Source organism: Orycteropus afer, unplaced genomic scaffold (genome assembly GCF_000298275.1).
Source record: "Orycteropus afer afer isolate SDZICR_OR568_19922 unplaced genomic scaffold, OryAfe1.0 scaffold00053, whole genome shotgun sequence".
Classification (NCBI taxonomy): domain Eukaryota; kingdom Metazoa; phylum Chordata; class Mammalia; order Tubulidentata; family Orycteropodidae; genus Orycteropus; species Orycteropus afer.
In genome coordinates this window covers 5,930,840-5,951,794 of record NW_006921640.1, presented here as the reverse complement: position 1 = coordinate 5,951,794, position 20,955 = coordinate 5,930,840, and the positions used below count along the sequence as shown (strand labels likewise).

The window sequence follows — 20,955 nt, the reverse complement described above, 5'->3', positions numbered from 1 at the left end:
CCAAAAAAAAAAAAAAAAAAAGCATTGACCCATGTCACTTTAGTTTTGTGTATTTCACTGTACATAAATTATATTTCAATAAAATGCATTAAAAAATATAGCAGACATGATGAATTCTAATAACATGGAGTGCATCAAGAGGCGTCTGGGCTGGATCTGGAAGGGAGAGAATAGTTTGAAGAATGGAGAAAAGGGTATTTAAAACTGAACAGACAATACTAGTGAGGCCATTGGAGTACTTTTGAAACCATTCATAAACTTTAAGACACCTGATATAATTACACTTATCTTTCTAGGGAGAGGTATCCTTAGTACAGGTAAACTGTTCTGTTGAAAGTAAGATGATCCTTCTTAGCTTTCTAAAATGATTCCTGAAGAAAGTTTTTGATTTTCGCTTTTGAGAATAGAATGATGGTTTCCCATTAGCTGGATTAACTAGATGTAGATACCATAAAAACAAAATAAGCTGTGAAAAATATTGACTATGCTCATTCTTGTTTATTTGAATATTATCAGGCAAGGTGAATAACAGAGCTACCACCTATAATAAGTAAACTATAATGGTTCACATGAAATTGTATTTTTAGTTGTAATGTAGTACTATAGCTTTGCATGTATGGATCACTTCAGGTATAGGTTCTTTGAATTAGGATTTGCTGCTGCTGTTGTTATGTGCCATAGAGTTGGACCCGACTCATAGCGACCGAGGCAGTCTTCCTTCCGAGGAGTGGCTGGTGGGTTTGAACTGCCAGCCTTCTGGTCAGCAGTCAGGTGCCTTAGGCACTAGGCTACCAGAGCTCCTAGGATTTGCTGTAGACGCAGAAATTTTTATTTGTACTGAATAAGTACACCTTGGGGGGGGGGGAGGGGCTTTTATATGTGTAGTCCACAGTAACGGGTAGGAATTGCAAAAGTGAAGTAATTTACCTCAATTGGATGGGGGACCCAAGGGATTTCTGAGTTTGGTTTAAAGTTTATGACCAGGCACCATTAGCAGGGAGATTCTGGAGCCAGGAATTAAAATCTCAGTTCTGCTCTGCCACCTTGTGTTCCCTTGGGAAAGTTTAAAAAATTTTCCTGGACTGTATTTATCGAAATACGTAAGATAATCTTCGGCTTTAGCTTGTTTCATAATAAAATTAGTTAATGAATGAGTAAAGTTTAAAATGTAATTTATTCTTACACATTTGTTGAATGATAAGGCCAGTTTTTTATCCCTGAAAGACATATGGTAGATTTTACAAATAGTAGTTAATCAGGCAAAGTTAATCAGTGACTTTAGCTACAGCCTCCATTGACTAAAGGCAGTTTGGTTCTGCATTCTTGATGCAGCATTGATTTTCAGTGGTGTTTTTCTTTGCCTTCTTCCTCATTACAGGTGGTCCGGACTGAGAAGAACAGTTTGAACAATCGATTCTTGCCCTGGAATGAAATTGAGACAGAGGCCATCCTCTCTATTGATGACGATGCTCATCTTCGCCATGATGAAATCATGTTTGGCTTCCGGTGAGGGACTTATTTGCAAACAAAACATAATTTAATTTGCAAGTGATGGAAAACTAAGTCAAACTAAGTCAAAACTAAGTCAAACCAGGATTAGAAATTCATTAGCAAAATGAATTTCTTAACTGATAGTAAGTGAAAAGCCTCAGAGTTACTAAGGGTCATTTAGAGCATAGCTGGATCCAAGTCTCGGTTGATGTTGAAGGACTTCATTTATCTTCATCTCTTGGTTCTCATATAGGTGCTTCCTGTGAAGCCAGCGAGATGAAGTTGTTTATCTGGCTACCTGCTCCAGGAGGTACCTGCCTACTCCTGGAGCTGGGTGTATATTATCCTCAAATCCCAAACCAAGTGGACTGAGAGTGGGGGAAAGAGGTGGTAGTTCTCTAAAGGAAATAGGAATTTTTGTTTGTAGAGGAAGAGGAATAACTCCCAGGCAGGCAGAAGCAACATGTTTCTAGATTTTGGGATAACAGCATGTTGCCAAAATCCTAAGGCTCAAAAGACTTGGGGAAAGATGGGCAAGTAAAGATCCAAGAAGAAAAAGAGGAAGAGGTGGTGATAGTGATTATGAAGATGATGCTTAATACTTGTTGAACCCATACTGTGTGCCAGGGACTAACTGAGCATTTTGCCTGTTTATCTTATTCAATCCTTCTGAAACTTGATGATGTAAGAAGTAGTTGTTTGTGTTTTATATTTGAATATATTGAGATTCAAGAAAACAGAGCCATGAAGATAGAAAGTAAGTAGCAGAGGTGGGATTCAAGCAGAATTTTGTCTTACTCCAGAACTTCACATCAGCTGCTAAACTATCTTTTTTTTTTAAAAATCGTAGTAGTTATTATTTGGGCTTAAATATCCCACTGAGGACACATTCAGATAAGCAGATGGAGTAGATCAGGGCTTCTAAGTGTGCCATGGACTGCTGTGGTACTTCATGGACAGTTTGTTACCTGTCCACAGTGAAGTAAGTACAAAAATTGAGAGTAAGCATTTAGAAACTTCTTAAAGCGGTTTGATATTTAACTTCCAAGTATGTGATCATTTTTCTTGGAATTCATTTTTTTTGTAGCATCTTTATTGAGATATATTTCACATGCCATAGAATTTACCCGTTCTTTGGTTTTTAGTATATTCACAGAGTTGTGAAACCTTCACCACAATCAATTTTAGAGCATTTTTATCACCCCTAAAAAAATCTCATACTCATGGGAATCACTCTCCATTTCTCCCCAAACACGTAGGCCTAGGCAACCATAAATCTTTTTGTCTCCTTAGATTTGCTTATTCTAGACATTATATCTAAATGGATCATATAATCTGTGGTCTTTTATGATTGTCTCTTTTCACTTAGTATACCATATTTTTACACAAATAACACGTTCTGTGTTTTTTTGCCAACTACGTTCCCTCCCCCCATATTCCCATAAGTACACCATGCTAATTTTTTTTTACAGCAACATGTGAAAAGAATGTAGGATGCAGGCATTGTTTGCGTAAAAAGTATGGTAATGTTTTCCAAGTTCATCTGTGTTATAGCATGTATCAGTACTTCATTCCTTTTTATCGCTGATTACTCTGTTCTATGGATATAATATGTTTTGTTTATCCATTCATTAGTTGATGGACATTGGGACTGTTTCTCCTTTTTTTACTATTAGAAATAATCAGTTATGAACATTCATGTGCAACATATATTTTTAGTCTCTCAACTATATACCTAGGAGTACAAACAGGTTTATACAAAAGCTTATACACAAATGTTAATATTTTAATATTTTGAGGAACTACCAGTTTTCCAGAGCTGCTGGACCATTTTACATACCCAGCAGCTGTATGAGAGTTTCTGATTTTTCTACATCCTTACCATTACTTCTTGTTATCTAAATTTTTGATGAAAGATGTTCTAGTTGTTTCATATGGTAGCTCATTGTGATTGTGATTTACATTTCTCTGATGACTGATGACGTTGAGTATACTTTTATGTGCTTACTGGCTATTTGTTTATCTTTGGAGAAATGTCCAATTACATTTTTTGCCCATTTTAAAAAATTAGGTTATCTGTCTTTTTAATTATTGAGTTGTAAGAGTTCTTTATTTATTCTACATCAGGTCCCTTATCAGATAAATAATTTGCTAATATTTTCTTCCATTCTGTGAGTTAATCTTTTCACTTTTTCGATGGTGTCCTTTGAAGCACAAAAATTCTTCATTTTGATTTAGTCCAATTTATGTGTTTTCTTTGGTGGTTTGTGCTTTTGATGTCATACCTATGAAACCATGCAATTCATGTTTATTATATTTTATGAAATTATTAATCCACAATAAATTTTGGGAAATCAGTTCTTCACCAAAGATAGTTTGAGAAGCACTGGCATAGATTTCTATAGAGTATTATTCAAATTAAATATGAACTTGTGATTGAGAATTATTTATTTTCTCTCTGTTTTCATTCCATTCACCAAAATCCTAACCTGACCCTAGCTCTCAGGCTTCTTTTGGTCTGTATTTAAGTACAGATGTTCAGATGAAAGAAGCAACAGAGTTTTTGCTTTCTCTGTGTAAATCAATCTATAGGAGATTTGATACATTTCTGACAAATTAATGTGCCTATTCTTCCTCTCCTCTACCCAACCTTTCATATTTCCTTTGACCTTCTCTAAGCAAGCGTTTATTGTTAACTGTGATTTTAAAAAAAGAAACAAAAACTGGGGGATGTTTCATTGTATCATAATAAACTATTCTCTTCACTTTTTTTTTCTTTACCAATTTTTATTGTATTTCAAAACGTGTATGGATGCATGGATTTTTAAAAATGAGGTTTATTATAATCAGTTACTGATACTACTTATTTTTATACTGAAATTATTACAGATTTGTTATTGAGAGCCCCTCAGACTAGTCTTCTGTCTTTTTGGCATGCCCTCATTAGTTGCCATTTACTTTTATGAAAGGAAAAAAATCCATGTAATAATTCTATAACTAGTCTGTGTCATCACAATTGTCAGAGGTGGGGTGTACATTTCTGATACAGTGTTCCTAAGGACTGGGAGCCATGAACAGAGTCATGGGGTGTTAACAAGAATTCCTGATCGCTCCTAGAGCATAAGAATGATTTAGATAAGATATCCTACCTTTAAGGAGCTTGACATTTATTAAAATAACAGGCATTGGTTATCTTCTATGGCTCCCGATTTAGGAAGACTTTTGACCTTTTCCATGCCATTTGTCAACAGATTTACAGGTAATGAGAGACTAATGGGAAGCCTTTTAATGTCTTAATTATGGAAATTTGAGATTAAGCTCTGGTTTTGGAACTGGTGAATTATCTCTGACTGTGTATTCTAACCTTTTATCACCCTAACTCTTTTCTTACTAGTTTGGGCATCCTTTGATCTAAAAACTCTCTTATGGCTCCAATCTGCTTATTATACCCAAATGGAAATGAAACAGACCTTGGTTCAAAAGGAGAGGGCAGGCATAAGAAGAAATATTCCCTGTGGTCAAAGCTAATATAGATCTGGCTAACTTCAATTTCTGTAGCCAAGAAAGTGGTAGATATGTCCTTAAGGGATAGGAAAAAAGAAAGATACTGCCCAAATGTTGGAAAACATAGATCCATACAAAAACTAGTTCCTGACTGTTTATAGAAGCACAGAAATAGTACGAAAGTATAAAGAAACTCAAATATCTATGAATTGGTGAATGGATAAACAAAATGCTATATCCATACAATGAATTATTATTTTGCAATAAGAAGAAATGAAGTATACCCACTCCTCACTTATCAACGTGGTTAAGTTCCAAAGACCAGGTTGTTACACAAAAATTGATGTTATGTGAAAATGGAGGATGACTACATCATTACATAACTGCCAAACCACTGAGAATCATGGCCCAGCCAAGTTGATACATAACCTTAACCATCACAGCTAGTGTTAACTCTTGCCTCACACCTTGATGTTAGTTGCTGCCAGACATAAATTGTTAATGCACAAAATAGTTGAATAGTAGATTTTTTACTATTGTCTTAAATATGAAATAAAATGTCAGATAGATAGCCAATAAGCACAAAATAATTGGGTAGTAGATGTTTTACTGTTGCCATAAATACAAAATGAAATGTCACATAAAGAGATAGTAAGGAGTATGTGTATTAATACATGCTATCACATGGATTTGAAACATGTTAAGTGAAAGAAGCTAGATACAAAAGGCCACTGATTCTATTGTATGAGTCTGCCTATATGGAATGTCAGAACAGGACAAATCCATGGAAACAAAATACATTAGTAGATGCAAGGGGCTAGGAGGAGTGACTGTTACTGGGTGTGGGGTTTTTTGGGGGTGATGAAAATGTTTTGAATTTAGATAGTGAGGATAGTTTACAACTCTGAATATATTAAAAGTCATGGAATTGTATGCTATAAAGGGGTAAATTTTATGGTATGTGAATTGTGTCCCTCAATTTATACATTTTTAAAATTGATTTTCAGATTATCTGTAAAGGGAAAAACGGAAATAAAGCAGACTGAGAAACCAACCATGGAGTCCATGGATGGTGCAAATGGTTAATGTGCTTGGCTGCTAACTGAGTGGTTGGAGATTGGAATCTTTCCAGAGACACCTTGGCAGAAAGGTGTCCACAAAATTAGCCGTTGAAAACACTCTGGAGCTTAGCACTGCTCTGACACACATGGCATTGCCATGAGTTGGAGTTGATGTGGTTGAAGCTGGTTTTTTTTTTTAAAAAAAAAAACAAAAAGATAGATGTCTCCTTGTACAGTAAAGTCCATATTATTTTTCTTCTAAATTTTATTTATTTTGTTGCTGCATCCATATTAACTTAATGTGCAATAATATCTTCATGTATTTACTGATACTTATTTAAAACCATTTGCCTAAATTTTGAAGGATAAAAAATCAGTTTTAAATAAACCAATAGTAGTGATAATGAGCTTTTATTTTATTGAGGTAGTTCATACATTTGAAGAAAATTGCTTGAGTCACATAGACTTGCACAAAATGTGTCATTCTCATTTGAAACATGTAATATTTAGGCTGTCAGTAGCTTCTTTTTTTAACTTAGCTGACTGTACTAATGTGGAAATGATGTAATAAATGATGTGCGAGAGTTCATTGAAAAGGTAGAAATGATGCAGTTACTTCAAAGGTGATAGCATTTACATTTGAAATGTTACCAAAGAATATGAACTACTCCTGATTCAAATTCTTTAGTGGAGTAATAACTTGATTTGATTCTTTTTCCTAATATAATTAAAACACTAACACAAAGACTAATTTATTAAAAGTGAGGTATGTCAAAACATAACATAGGTTAGAAATATTTAAGTTTGAGTAAGTTATGTACAACAATTTTATATGGAAATTAGAAGAATAGTGTAAAATTAGTATGTTTAAATGCTTTGAAATCTCCACTGAGAGTATGCTATCTAAACTCTTGATGCATCTTTTCTAGGAATGTATTTTTGCCTTTATTCAAATAGGTTTATTACTTGCTTCCACATTGATTTTTTTCCTTATTGTTTGATAGATAATTGACCATCTCATGGTTGACAGCCTTTAACAAATTGGATATGTTACCTTTTGAAATTGTATAGCAAATGAGACTGTACCCTGGTGGTACAATGGTTAAGCACTCAGCTGCCAAGTAAAATGTGGCAGTTTGAATCCACTCAGAGGCTCCATGGGTGAAAGACCTGGTGATCTGCTTCTGTGAAGATTATATATAGCCTAGGAAACCCTGTGGGGCCATTCTACTCTGTCACATGGAATTGCTCTGAGTCAAAAATTGACTTGAACAGCACATAACAACAACACTTTATATTGGTTTAAATAGCCAAATCAGATGATTGAAAAATTAAATTTCCCTTTCTTCTGTTGATACTTCAGGATTGGTAGGAGCAATAGGCATTTGAGGAAATCAGTATCTATAAGAAGACTGATAGGACATTGCTATGTTAGCAATTCTGGCATTCTGTAAATGTCAAAATATATTCTGAAATATATTCTGATTTTTAGATTAGGGATTTGGAGTCAGTTTTAGGAGATAAATTAGGATATAGGAAGAGAGTTGGTTAGGACTGGCTGAAAGCCCATCCAGAAGTTATGATATTGTTACAGAAGTTGTAGTTTCTCAGCCTACAAGCAGAACACTTACCTCAGGGAGATGTACCCACCTACCCTAGGGAGATGCACCCTTTAGATCAGTCAACATGAGAGATCAGAAGGGCAGTACTTGCATAGAGGGAAAGCTGGACAGAGAGGAATGCAGAGATAAGGACACAGGGAAAGGGGCAGTCACAGGAAGGAGACGGGAGGAGAGCTTTTTATTGATGGGATTGTAATCAGGCTGTGAAACCAAATGTGTGTGAACTGTTGAGAGTAAAATGATTCTGCTTTGTAAATCTGCACCCACATCACAATTAAAAAAAAAAAAGTTGTGGTTTCTCGTCTATTTCTCTAAATTGGTAGTATTCATACTTATTAGGAGAGGAACTGTTTTGAACGGAAGTTCCATGTAATTAATGAAGGAGTTGCTCAGGTAGTTTAAATCTTCATTTGGAGATGGGTTAGTGTGAGGTGAGGGTGATACTTCATTTTATTTGGAACTGCTGAAGCACTTCTGCAGGGCTGTAGCAACTGGTTCTTTGGAGTGTAAGTAAGTGCTTTCTAGTGTGATGATTTTAGCCTGTGAAAATAGGGGACTGATTTCATATGTTCTACCTTACCTATAAATTTGGGGATGATATAAAAGTTTCTGCTGGAAACATGTTGAAGTCTCTGCTTTATTTTTTCTGCTTACTGGAATCTTTCACTTGTTTGGTCCTGTAAATCACTTTTCACGGTACATATTTCTCCTTTATCATTAGTCAAAGTCAGAGATTAGGACTGTTGGCATGTTGCATTAGTCAAAATCAGAGATTAGGACTGGTGGCATGTTACTGGAGATGATAATTTCTTGTGGTTTAGACAAGCAGTCTCTAAACATTTTTGATCATACACCCTTTTATTAAAGAAAAGTTAAATATACAATGTACATGAATTATATATATGTCCTACTGTACTCTTGGGAGCTCTGGTAGCATAGTGCTTAAGGCACTTGACTGCTAACCAGAAGGCTGGCGGTTCAAACCCACCAGCCACTCCTTGGAAGGAAGATGGGGCAATCTACTTCCGTAGTGATTCTGCCTCGGAAACCCAAGGAGGGGTTGCTATGAGTTGGGTCCGACTCGACAGCACATAGCAGCAACAACAACAGCAACACTGTACTCATACATCATGTTCATTAAAAAAATTTAAAGAAATTAAATAAGATAAAAATAATAATTAGAAATAAAATTTTATGTCTTTTTCCTGCCTCTTAGTAATACTTCACTCTGGAGACCCCTGCTTATTCGTTACTTCCCACGTTAGCCAGAATTTTTTTTCCATAAATGCTGGAGAGATACTGGGCTGCCTTAAAAATTAGAGGAGTAAAGAGCAGTCACATTTAAAGGAAACTGATTGTTACCCAAATTGCCTTGCAGTTGATTTTGTTTTCAATAATAATAAAAAAAACGTCCAAGGGCCAGAGCCTCGAAGGTAGAAGCAATGATTTTAAAAGTTTCTGGTAATCTTTGTGCTTTACATTCAGACGTATGTATATATTTATGTTGTTTGAGGGTGTGGAGAGAAGCACGGGATCGCATTGTGGGTTTCCCAGGCCGTTACCATGCATGGGACATTCCTCATCAGTCCTGGCTCTACAATTCAAACTACTCCTGTGAGCTGTCCATGGTGCTGACAGGTGCTGCCTTCTTTCACAAGGTAAGGAAAAGCTTGTAAGAATGGCATCAACTTGGTATAACTCCAGCCTTTCAGTGATAGTCTAATGCTGCCCCAAAGTTAACTCTGCTAATATATATGTCCCGTCTGCGCTAGAGGTAAGTTATTTCAATTTTGAAGGACAGTAAATGTGATACTTAGGGTAATTCTCAAATAAAAATTCAGGATCTGATGGCTCCCTTTACAATTGCATGAAGATAATTAGGAAAATTGACTTATCTTTGGGCATTGGCTCTCTCTGTATAATAAAGTGAAGGGCATTGAGCTAAAAGGCCTCTCAAATACCTTTCAGTTTCAACATTTGCCATCCCAGACTGAACCTGTCACCCTGAAACCACCACTAGCTCAAGCACCATCATGAGCTTTTGTCCATTGTGGCTCTATAAGTTTTGTTTGAATTCTTAGAGATTATTTTCGGCATGCCTTACTCCTGATTTTCGTTAAATATCCCAAATGCAAATGCTTGCCTTCATAACTCCTCTTATATTGTTATCTCTGTACTGCTCTACTTTTCACTTCTGACCTATCCTCCCTCTCTACTTGTGCTATTCTAAATCATAGCCACTAGCCACGTGTGGCTGTTGAGCATTTGAAATAAGACTGGCAGAATTGAGATGTTCTGTAAATACAAACTACATATCAGATTTTGAAAACTTACTATGAAAGAAAGAATGTAAAATAACTCATTAATAAGTTTTTCATAGTGATTGCATGTTGAAATGTTAATATTTTAAATATATTGGGTTAAATAAAATAATAATATTAATTTCATTGTTTTAAGTGTTATTGCTAGAAAATTTAAAATGCTATACGTGGCTTGCATTATATTCTGATTGCATGGTGGTGGTCTGTAACTTCTTACTCTGAAGAACCACTGTTCTGAGGTAACCAAATTGCCTATACCATCCACTTCCTAGATTATCTCCTCTGTTTTTCTCTAAGGACGATACTTTCCCTTTAGCCTATTCCTGGGGACTCCACGGCTACTCATTTCCCCAACTGTAGGGAAGGTGTAGCTTACCAATGACACTTCTTGATAATTCTCAACTCATACCTTGTTATGATAATTCTCAAGTCATACTTAACTGTTCTGATTACCTAGCACTGCTCTGACAGGAAATACACCACAAATGGGATGGCCTTAACAAACAGAAGTTTATTTTTACAATTTGGAGGCCTTAAGTCCAAGTTCAAAGTGCCAGGCTCTAGGGGCTGGGTGAAAGCCCCTCTGCCTTTGGCTTCAGCTCTGCCTCCAGCTCCCTGCCCACTGAAGCTAGAGGCTTTTATTCACTCAGACAGCTGCTGGCTGCTGAGGCTGCCAAGCCCAAGGTTGACAAGTAAAAATGGCACAGTCCCCATGTTACCAAACTACATGGCAGGCCATTAATTCAAGTCCATTGTATATCCCAAGGTCGGCAGAGCATGGCAGGCTGCTGAACAATGACATGGCTACATGCAGGGTCCAAGCATGCCATATGCTTGAGACCATTCCCAAGGCTTCTTATATACAGGAAGCAGACCACATCCCAACTCAACACTCAACTGCTTGTGGTAGATCCCACTATGGAGTTGATTGCCAGTCTCATTATGGGGAATAACTACCACTAGCTGCCCAGCCACTCAGTTAGGCCTAGCCAAGTTGACACACAGACATAACCATCACACTTACCTTCTGAAGACCTGCCTTCTCAAATTCTCTGATTGCTCTTTAAAAATTGCAAGTCAGATTTCTTTACTTTCAAGTGATAAATAATCAATAAAAGTTAACATTTTTCTGTTTGGAAATCTAATAATCCTTGAGCCTCATGTCCTCTTAGGCATATTTGATCCTCACAGTATTGCCCCACACACTGCCAGCGTTGAAAAATCTGAATATTCTGCATGAAGATCTGGTGGTGGGGTGGGACCAACAAACCAAAAAAACAGTGAAAATAAAGTCATGCAGGGAGTGTTCCTGGCTGGAGCTGAGAAACCACTGGTCCCTCTAAATGGGACACAAATGATCTCATTTGCTGCACTGTGCCTTAGTTTTCTTATACTCATTTCTTAAAAATGTCACTAATTTACTTACTTGACTCTTGAAAGCAATTAAGTTGGTGATCCCTATTTATAACCGTCAAGTGCCTATCAATAAAAAATTTCCAGCAAATACCAATAAAAAAGTAATTTTTATATATGTCAGTTTACAACTATACTTGTAGAAATTTTAAAATACGAAACAAAGTTTCAAAGTGATAGTCTCACTAAATTTTTAAATTTTAGTGAAAGCAGTATGATTGCATATGCTTCACTGTTTTTTAAAATCTTGATTGAACACTATGTAAGTTGTTAAGTCAAAGGTCTGTTTTTAAATGAAACTTATTTTTGACACTTGGTTTTAGTCACTGTTCCTGGAAGACCTTATTGCTGTGCTTTATCTTGAAATAAAGATTGTGTTTACTTTAAAATGTGTTTATTTACATCCTAATGACAGTTACTTGCCATTTAACAAAAGATCAGCATATTTGGATCAGCTGGCTTTTTGTGAAGAAAAAAGTATGTAATTCATCTTTTAAGGTCACCAAGTCTACTACAAGATAACCAGCAAACCCCTTTGTGTGATAGAAGAATTTCATGGCCATTCATTATTTTCACTACATAGATTCTACTATTAAAGTAATAGAATATATTAGTTTAATTGAGCCTCTCACCTATTTGTTCAGCTTCAGCATATTGCAACACATTGCGATTAACAGGTGCTCTGTTTTGTAGTATTTACTAATTTCTGTGGTGTTAATATTTTTACCATGGCTCATTTTAAGTTACCAACATGAGTCACTGAACATGAATTTGGGAAAAGATGCACTGTAGCACACCATTACATCGTGTTTTCATCATACAGATACATAAATAACTTCAGGAACATAGATAATAGAAAAATGTAATAAATTAATTAGAAAGTGATGATTTTTAGGTACTTTGTTTTTAATATAACTAATATTAAGCTTATATAATGAAAATTTTAATAATGATATTTAGTAACCAGCTCTCATAACATTCCTGAAAATTTAGCAATTGGTTTTCGTTAACAGGTATGAGTTGGCTCTAGCACATCACTTTGTGGGGCCTTATAAGGCATTTTAAGGATTCTGACTTTTATTTTTTAATGAAGTAAGAAACCATCAGAGAAAGTTTGGATTAAAGAGTGACATACTCAATTGGACTTGTGTTTTTAACATGATCACTCTGCTGTGCTGAGAATAGGCTGTAGGGAAGAATATATAGCAGCAAGGAGATGATATAGGAGACTGTGTTGATAATCTAGATGAAGGGGGTATGGAGCAGGGAGTAGCCAGTGGCGATGGTAAGAAGGAAGCAAATTTTAAAATCTATATGTGAGCTATTAAAGGAGTGAATGTTTTATGGTACTATGGAAGATAACATCCCCTTCACGGTGCTTTATTTCCATTGTCAGAGAATATTGCTCAGCCAAACCAGTGTCTGACCTAATTTGACATCTTTATACTGATTGCAAAAATGACTGAGGCACCAAGGAGGCTAAATGAATTTCTTTTCTCTCAGAGGCAATGACGATGACAATTTGAATGGAATAATTTTTCATTCTAAAAGATCTGCATTGCACAGTGTTAGCATCCCAGCTCCAACTCTTTAAATGCTAGTTATTATCACACCGGAAGTACCCCACACACTTCCAACAGCCTCTAGATATGTGCATATTTTTGCTGAAAGCCAAAGAACTGTGGCCTCTAATAAATTAGTGATTTCTTTTCTTTCCAACAGTATTATGCCTACCTGTATTCTTACGTGATGCCCCAGGCCATCCGAGATATGGTGGATGAATACATTAACTGTGAGGACATTGCCATGAACTTCCTTGTCTCCCACATCACTCGGAAACCTCCTATCAAGGTGAGGGACCCATTAGTGATAGGACTGTGGATGCATGCATACTTAATTCACTTATTTTACAGTAGCACAGTACTTAACTGCATTATACCTCAGAATCTTCATCTGTAAAATGGGATAATGATAACCACCTACTTGATGGAATTGCTGTTAGTGTTCAATGAATTGTTAATGCAGTGTCTCTTCTCCCCAAAAGTGTCAATGAAAAGATGTCAGAGTGTTGGTAACTTGGATAGGGAAAGTGTTGCTCCTGTTTTTTCACTAATTTCTAACTGGAAGTTAGCATTTCCTTCAATTATGAATCGGGCTTCACTTCATAAGTGTACATAAGTAAGTACTATACAAGGTACTTGCTCAAAAACAAAATTACCTTCAATTCTAGAAATTTGGGTTCAGTTTTTGGAGTTTCTTAATAGGTGTGGGTTAGAATATACTAGCGTCACATGGCACAGAAAGACCAGCTCCATAACCCTTTCTGTCATCATTGTAGGTTCAGGTAGCAAATTAAAACATTTTGTAAGGGGTTAGGATAGCATTAGCCCTTACAGAAGCTGACCTTAGATCTGATAAGGGCTTTGTAGCAATTAATATTAGAGAACTTGTTTGTCAACTCAAAGTAATATTTTTGAATGTGGTCTGTCCAATGTTTATGTCATGATTCAAACCTATTGTCCTTAGAAAGGCCAGCAAACTATTGAGGTTCTATTTTCATTATTGATAAAAAGGCATGTTAATTTTATAAAACAGTAAGTTTGCCTTTATAGTTGTTATTAATACCATGTAAATAATAATTGCATGTTTTATTTTTCTTCTATTTTTGAAGATAAGTTCTAGACTAAGTAACCACCAGCATGTACTGATAAACTGTAATCAAATTATGTCTTCAGTGATCAGCAGAGTGGTAATCAGGACACTGGTTCTATACAACAAAGCACATCATAATTAGGAAAAAAAACCATTTAGGGGCCTTATGGATCCATTTATATCTATTACATCCATTTATATTTATAGCTGGAACCTTTTCCCAGGGTTATAACTGAACTCCTGATTACTCCATAGTTTCTTTTGTTTCTGAAACTTCTGCTAAAATCTCACAAAAGAAGAATAATTAGCAAAATAATGCATGACATTATCTTCTTTGTTTTACTTTGAATAATAATAGTAAGAACTATTTATATGAAAATAGTGTGTTTTTTGAGTATAGTGGTAGATCCAATATTAGAAAATAAAAAGCATAATTCTTTGTAAACTGTAAGGTAGGGAGGCAAAGGTCTAATTAGTGAGAAGGAAATTAATGATTGGTACAACTTTCTATTCTTTCTTTGTCTTTTCTTATGTAGCCAGGTACTGAACTTTTTCTTGTATGCATGCTTCTATTTATGCCTTCTTAGTAGAACAGAAAACATTACTTCATGAAAATTTAAAGTACCTGAGTGATTACTTAATAACAGCATCAGTTACCTGAACCACTCACAGACATGATCAATCTTTCATCTTCATTAAAATACATTTCTCTTCTGTATTATTAGACTAGTGTTTCATTAGCTAAACCATCTCTTCAGTGTAGAGAATGAGATAGAAATAATTTGGACATGGTATACATGATTGTTACCAAGTGAAAACTTCAAAAATATATATCCTCTGTGAATTTTCTCAGTCTTACTGAAATAGAAGAATTTAAAATAGGGATAACTTTAAAATTAAAGGCTCAATAAATGAATGACTTCAAATTCTGAGTTAATTCCTGCAGATTCTGAATTGAATTATTTTCTTCATAGTATATTATTTGTTTCTTTACCTAACATTAATAGTATCAGATATATGTATTACTTTATGTTTTTATATTGTATTTTGTTTTATGTATTTTTTTTTTTGCTTTGAACTGGAGATGGTTCAGTCATGGCTGATGGAAACAAGGGCACCGTATGTGTTACGTAGCAAACAAATCTCTTGCTGGTTAAATTTTGACATAAGCAGGAAACAGGCAGTGCAGCAGATACTGAAAAAGTTGTGTCATATAGGAGATTGCATTATTGGCAAGACTGTGGAGAGTAATACACATTCAGAGCAGCACAGTTGGCTGCATCTTTGAGTGAGGCACCACTGCCTGTTTCCTACTTGGGTCAAAATCAAGAGATTTGCTTTCTGTGTGATATATATGCTACCTTGTTTCTGTTGGCCATTTTCAAACCAGTGCAGAGCTCTGCTTTAAATACCTCAGAATATCACTGTCAAACTCTTCTCTTCCTGGATAGTTAGAAAGGTTTGACTGCTTTATATGACTATTAGTGTTCTTTTAATAATGTTAATATCTTAACAATATTGAATAAAGAAAGAGTTAATGTATTATTGCATTTTATAATGATAATTTTGAGAGGAAGAAAAAGAGCTAGAATTAATAGAGGTTTTATTCAGGATAAAGGATTAAAAGCACAGTAGAAAGCATTGAGAAGATAGGTGGCTTAAGTGAAAAGGAAGTAGAGAGAGGAAACAAACATCTTAATTCTCTGTTGTAATATAGGCTCTCAATATCTGTTAAGGATTTTCCTTACTGTTACTAAGGAGAGCACTAATATTTCTTTTGGTCAGATAGATTTACCTGGAATGTTTTCATGTAAAATATAATTCACAGTATTGGTTAAGTAAATGTTTAAACTTCTATTTATTTGTTACTTTATTCTTTTTCATATGTTTTATAATGTAAATATAGTGCTTTATATATATATATATATATATATATATATATATATATATTTATACTTTATATTATAATATTTATATTTATACTTTATATTATAATATTTATATTTATACTTTATATTATAATATTTATATTTATACTTTATATTATAATATTTATATTATTATATTTATTTCTCAATGTCCTTAGTGATCTTTTTGGATGTTCTGTCTGTAACTGAACATGGTGTGTTAAAGTTTACAGAACATTCATACAGCAGTTCATACACATTTTGTTTCATGACATTGGTTGCAATCCCCATATTATAACCACTCTATTCCCACTTCCTCCATGTGGTTACCTTTTCCCTGTGTCCTTTCCTTTGCATTCCTGCCCTCTGGCCTATCTCCCTGTGCAAATACTGTCCTTCTGATCTCCATGATTTTTCTAAAGAGTATACCTACCTGGTGTTCACCCTATATGCCTGTTTGTTTGGCTGGAAGCCATGGAGTGAGTTTGGTTCTAGGCCCAAAGGGTGACTGGTGGCCATAGTTTTAGGGATTTTACCAGTCTCTGTCAGACCAATAAGCCTGTTTTTTTTTTTTTTTTTAAATTTTATTTTATGATTTTGAGTTTTGTTCCACATTTTTGTTCCACTCAATCTAGGATCTCTTACACTGATCCCATTCCGAATGGTTGCCAATGGTAGCCAGATACCATCTAGTTCTTCTGGTCTCATGATCATGTAGGCTGAGGTTTGCCTACATGGCAAACCTTGGACTAATTGTTTCTGTGTGTCTTTGGTTTTCTTCATTCTTCTTTGCTTTGGATGAGGAGAGACCTATTATTGCATCTAGATGGCTGCTTGCAAGCTTTTAAGACCCTACTCGTTACTCATCAAAGTAGGATGTAGAACTGTTTTTGTGTAGTATGTTATGCCAGTTGACCTCGATGTCCCATGAGACCATAGTCCCTAGCCCACAGGTCCAACTACTTGCTCTTTCAAGGTGTGTGGCTAAGAAGTTATCATAACTTTGCCCCCTGTTAATTCTATTTATATGGACATTCTTAGAGCACATACAAATATGTATGTAGAAGTATTGTCTGCCAACTTTATACATGGTCATGGGTATATTCTCTTTTTTCTGGACATACCCAATCATTCAGCTTGTCTACCTGTGTAGCTACCTATAGATTAATGTTTTTATTACTGATAATGCAGTATTGTATATGTAATGGTGTTCATGTTTGTTGTCTGTACCTCTTGTATGTTGGTCACTAGCTTTTGGTACTATTATTGTGAAGTTATCTATTTCTTCTTTTGTATTGGTCAGTATTTGTTTCATGTAGTTTGGTGCATTGCTGTTAGGTGAATATATAATTTATTTTGTCATCTTGGTGGATTGACCCATTTATTATTATGTAATGCTCTTCTTTGTCTCTTGTAATAGATTTTGATTTGAAGTCTATTTATCTGTCAGTGTGGCCACCCCTGCTCTTTTTTGTTTACTGGCTGCATGGAATATTTTTCTCCATCCCTTTGTTTTCAGTCTGTTTGTGTCCTATAACTAAGATCTGTTTCTTATAGACAACAAAAGAATGGACCATGTTTTATTAATCCATTCTGCTAGTCTGCCTTTTACATGGGGCACTTAGACTATTTATTTAAGATTCTTACTGAAAGGGAAGAGTCTACCTCACTCATTTTGCTATTTGTTTTTTGAATGTTTTGTACTTTTTTTTTTTTTTTTCTGTTTCTGTGGTTACCAATATGTTTCATTGCACAACTTAAAATTACAACAGTGTTTAACATATGAACAACAGTTAACATACAATCTTAATAATAATAATAATACAGTAACCCCTCCTTGGGTTCCTGGGGCGGTATCACTACGGAAATAGATTGCCCAATCATCCTTTCAAGGAGTGGCTGGTGGGTTTGAACTGCCAGACTTCTGGTTAGCAGTCAAATGCAATCTTAATATAATGAATCAATCCTGATGCTCCTCCTTCCCCCATTTCTGTTGATATGTTTCCATTAACAATATATAATATGTATTTGATAAATTTACTTTGTACATATTTCTTATAAAATTGATGTTATATTGTTTGTAGGATTTAATTACTGAGTTTTTTTTTTCCTGAAAGTACCATATCCTTGGTTCTTATGATTGTCTATGTTGCATGTTTTGGAGATCTCTCTCATATTTTTTTATTTTTCTCATGTATAGAAACAATCTATTTAATGCTCCTTCCTTTCCATTTGGAGTACTCCCTTGAATAATACTTACAGAGCTGGTCTGGTTGTGGCAAATTCCCAGAACTTCTGTTTGTTTGGGAATGTCTTGATTTACCCCTCATTTTTCAGTGACAACTTTGCTGGGTAAAGAATTATTGGTTTGCTAGTTGCTTGCTTTATTTTATTTATGTCGCACCATTGTCTTCTGGCCTGTAGAGTTTCTGGGGAGAGAGCCTCACTGATTTTTATGAAAGACCCCTGGTATGTTTTAATGCATTTTTCTCTTGCTGCTTTCAGAAGTCTATCCTTGTCTTTGATTTTCAAAGATTTTATTAGAATATAGTATGGATTTGGTCTTTCTGTGCCTCTTTTAATTGGGGTTCTTGTAACTTCCTGTATTTACAGCCTTTGTTCTCTGTTCAGAACTGGGAAATTCTCGTTATCTTTTGGAAAATCGTTTTTATGCCTTTATTTTCTGTCATGGTGCTCTGGGATTCCAATAATTCTAATGTTAGATTTCTTAATTGAATCCCACATTTCCTTTTGGATTCATTCCCTTTTCTTTGTTCATTTCTCTTGAGACTTAATAAACTCATTTATTTTGTCTTTTAGTTCATTTATTCTGTCTTCTATCTGTTTAACCTATTGTTGAATATTTCTCTTTTTCCAGTTGAGTTGTTTTATTCTTCAGTTCCATTAGTTCTCTTGTTTTTGTGTGTGATATTTTCAGTTTTGATACTGAGTCTCATTTTGTTCTTCCCTTTGTTTCCTGATCTCTGCTGGGTCTTTTCTTTGTGTGTTTTACTTTCCTCAAACACATTTAGCACCATAGTCTGAAAATTAACACTTCATTGCAATATTCTGCCTTCCAGAGGAGAAATTTCTTCTTCTTCAGTTTTTGCTTTTGACTGGTCCTTCTTTTGTCCTTTTGTGTGTTTTACTACTTTTGTTGGACTTGAGCCACTTTGTTATCTTTTTATTGTTTTTGCTTTAAATTTTATATTCTTGTTTTTGTGGGAAAATCTTCTGATTGGATGCCCTTGTAGCGTAGGGGTCAGGAGCCTAGTTGCCAGTGTAAAGATTGAGACCCACACCCATCAGCCACTCCTTGGGACAAAGATGTGGCAACCTTCCTCTGCAAAGACTCACAGCCCTGGGAGCCCATGGGGTAGCTCCACTCAGCATAACAGGGTAGTTATATTATGAGCCAGAAGGCTGGTGGTTCAAACCCACCAGCCACTCCTTGGAAGGAAGATGGGGCAATCTACTTCCATAGTGATACTGCCTCGGAAACGCAAGAAGGGGTCGCTATGAGTCGGGGCCGACTCGGTGGCACAACAACATATTATGAGCTAGAATCAACCCAGTTGGCAGTGGGCTTGGTGTTTTCTCCTGAGAATCACTAGAGGGCACTCTTATCCTTAGGTTTTTTTTTTTTTTTTTTTTTTTTTTTCCCAGTGCTTATCAGGAAGAAGTTGTGGATCCTTAATTTCTGGAATTCAGTATAAATACACAGGTGTAGGGGGCTTAGCTGCTCTCAGATGGTGGGGCTTGACTTTTCTGGGGTGACTGTCAGAGTTCTCTGTTTTTTCTCACACTGTCCCTGAACAGGCTTGTCCACGGTGTCCTACTGTAGCCCTTTCCCTTTGTGTCATTTGCCTCATCAGTCTGAAGTACTCTTCGCCCTGCAGTCCTTCATGTTTCTTTCAGTTCTAGTGCTTGGCTCTCTTGGGCCTCAGCAAGATTGAACAGCATTCTTCTTGCAGTGCCGTGGTTTCTCTTCACTGCCTCCCAGTTGCATGGGCCACAAACTCCCACAGCCACTTTGTGCTTCTTTTAAAAAAATTGGGCTATAGCTTCCTCTGATTAGCTCTTTTTCTGTGTTCCCTGTTTGGCGTGCTCCCAGTGTTAGTGGGCAGGTTCTCTCAGCTTCTGTGTTGTCTCCTTTCTTCCTCCTGCTTCTGGTCTCACCCTGACTGTCCACCTCAGCTGCTGTATGGAGTTCTGAGATCTCAGTTTGTGTTTGATTTTATTCATTGTTCATTGCATTAGTTGTTGGGGGAGTAATTTGGAGCTTTCATTCACTTCACCATCTTGTTCTATCTCTGATTTTATTATTATTAATACTTCTCTAGTTGCTTGAAATTTCCTTAGAATGGTAATAATATTAGTAACAATAGACTGTATTATAATATGACTGCTTTCCCGTATCTTTACATATAACTTTGTTAAGCATCCTTTTTAATAGATATTTTATAATTATTTATTATTTTATAATTATTTAACTAGTCCCTTTTTGATTGGTAACTTTGCAATATTTTGCTGTTTAAAAGATTGGTGAAATGAGGAGCTTTGTGCTTAAGTGTTATATACATGGTAGGAAGAGAGCCCTGGGCTGGTGGTCTGGCTTTGCCTGAACTCACTTTGTGAGTTCATGTAGCCACAAGGCTTTAGTGTCTTCAATGTGGAAATGGAAATGAAAACATTGATGTGGTTAAGCTGCAAAGATTCTGCGGTTATTCGCACCCACGATTCTCACTCTGTAATCTTTCTTCTCTTTTTACAGGTGACTTCGCGATGGACTTTCAGATGCCCAGGATGCCCTCAGGCCCTGTCACATGATGACTCCCACTTTCATGAGCGGCACAAATGTATCAACTTTTTTGTGAAGGTGTATGGCTATATGCCCCTATTGTACACTCAATTCAGGGTGGACTCTGTACTCTTTAAAACTCGCCTTCCTCATGACAAGACCAAGTGCTTCAAGTTCATCTAG

At 35.7% G+C, this 20,955-nt stretch overlaps 1 protein-coding gene across 1 annotated transcript in view; it reads left to right on the top strand.

Annotated features, from left to right (window-relative positions):
- The window catches only part of EXTL3 (exostosin like glycosyltransferase 3), a 41,349-nt gene extending 20,394 nt beyond the window's left edge, over nt 1-20,955 (top strand). Inside the window, exons 2-5 of the mRNA XM_007938724.2 lie at nt 1,379-1,506; nt 9,192-9,336; nt 13,135-13,263; nt 20,746-20,955. Coding sequence (XP_007936915.1) covers nt 1,379-1,506; nt 9,192-9,336; nt 13,135-13,263; nt 20,746-20,955 — 612 coding nt within the window. The remainder of the gene's footprint in view (nt 1-1,378; nt 1,507-9,191; nt 9,337-13,134; nt 13,264-20,745) is intronic.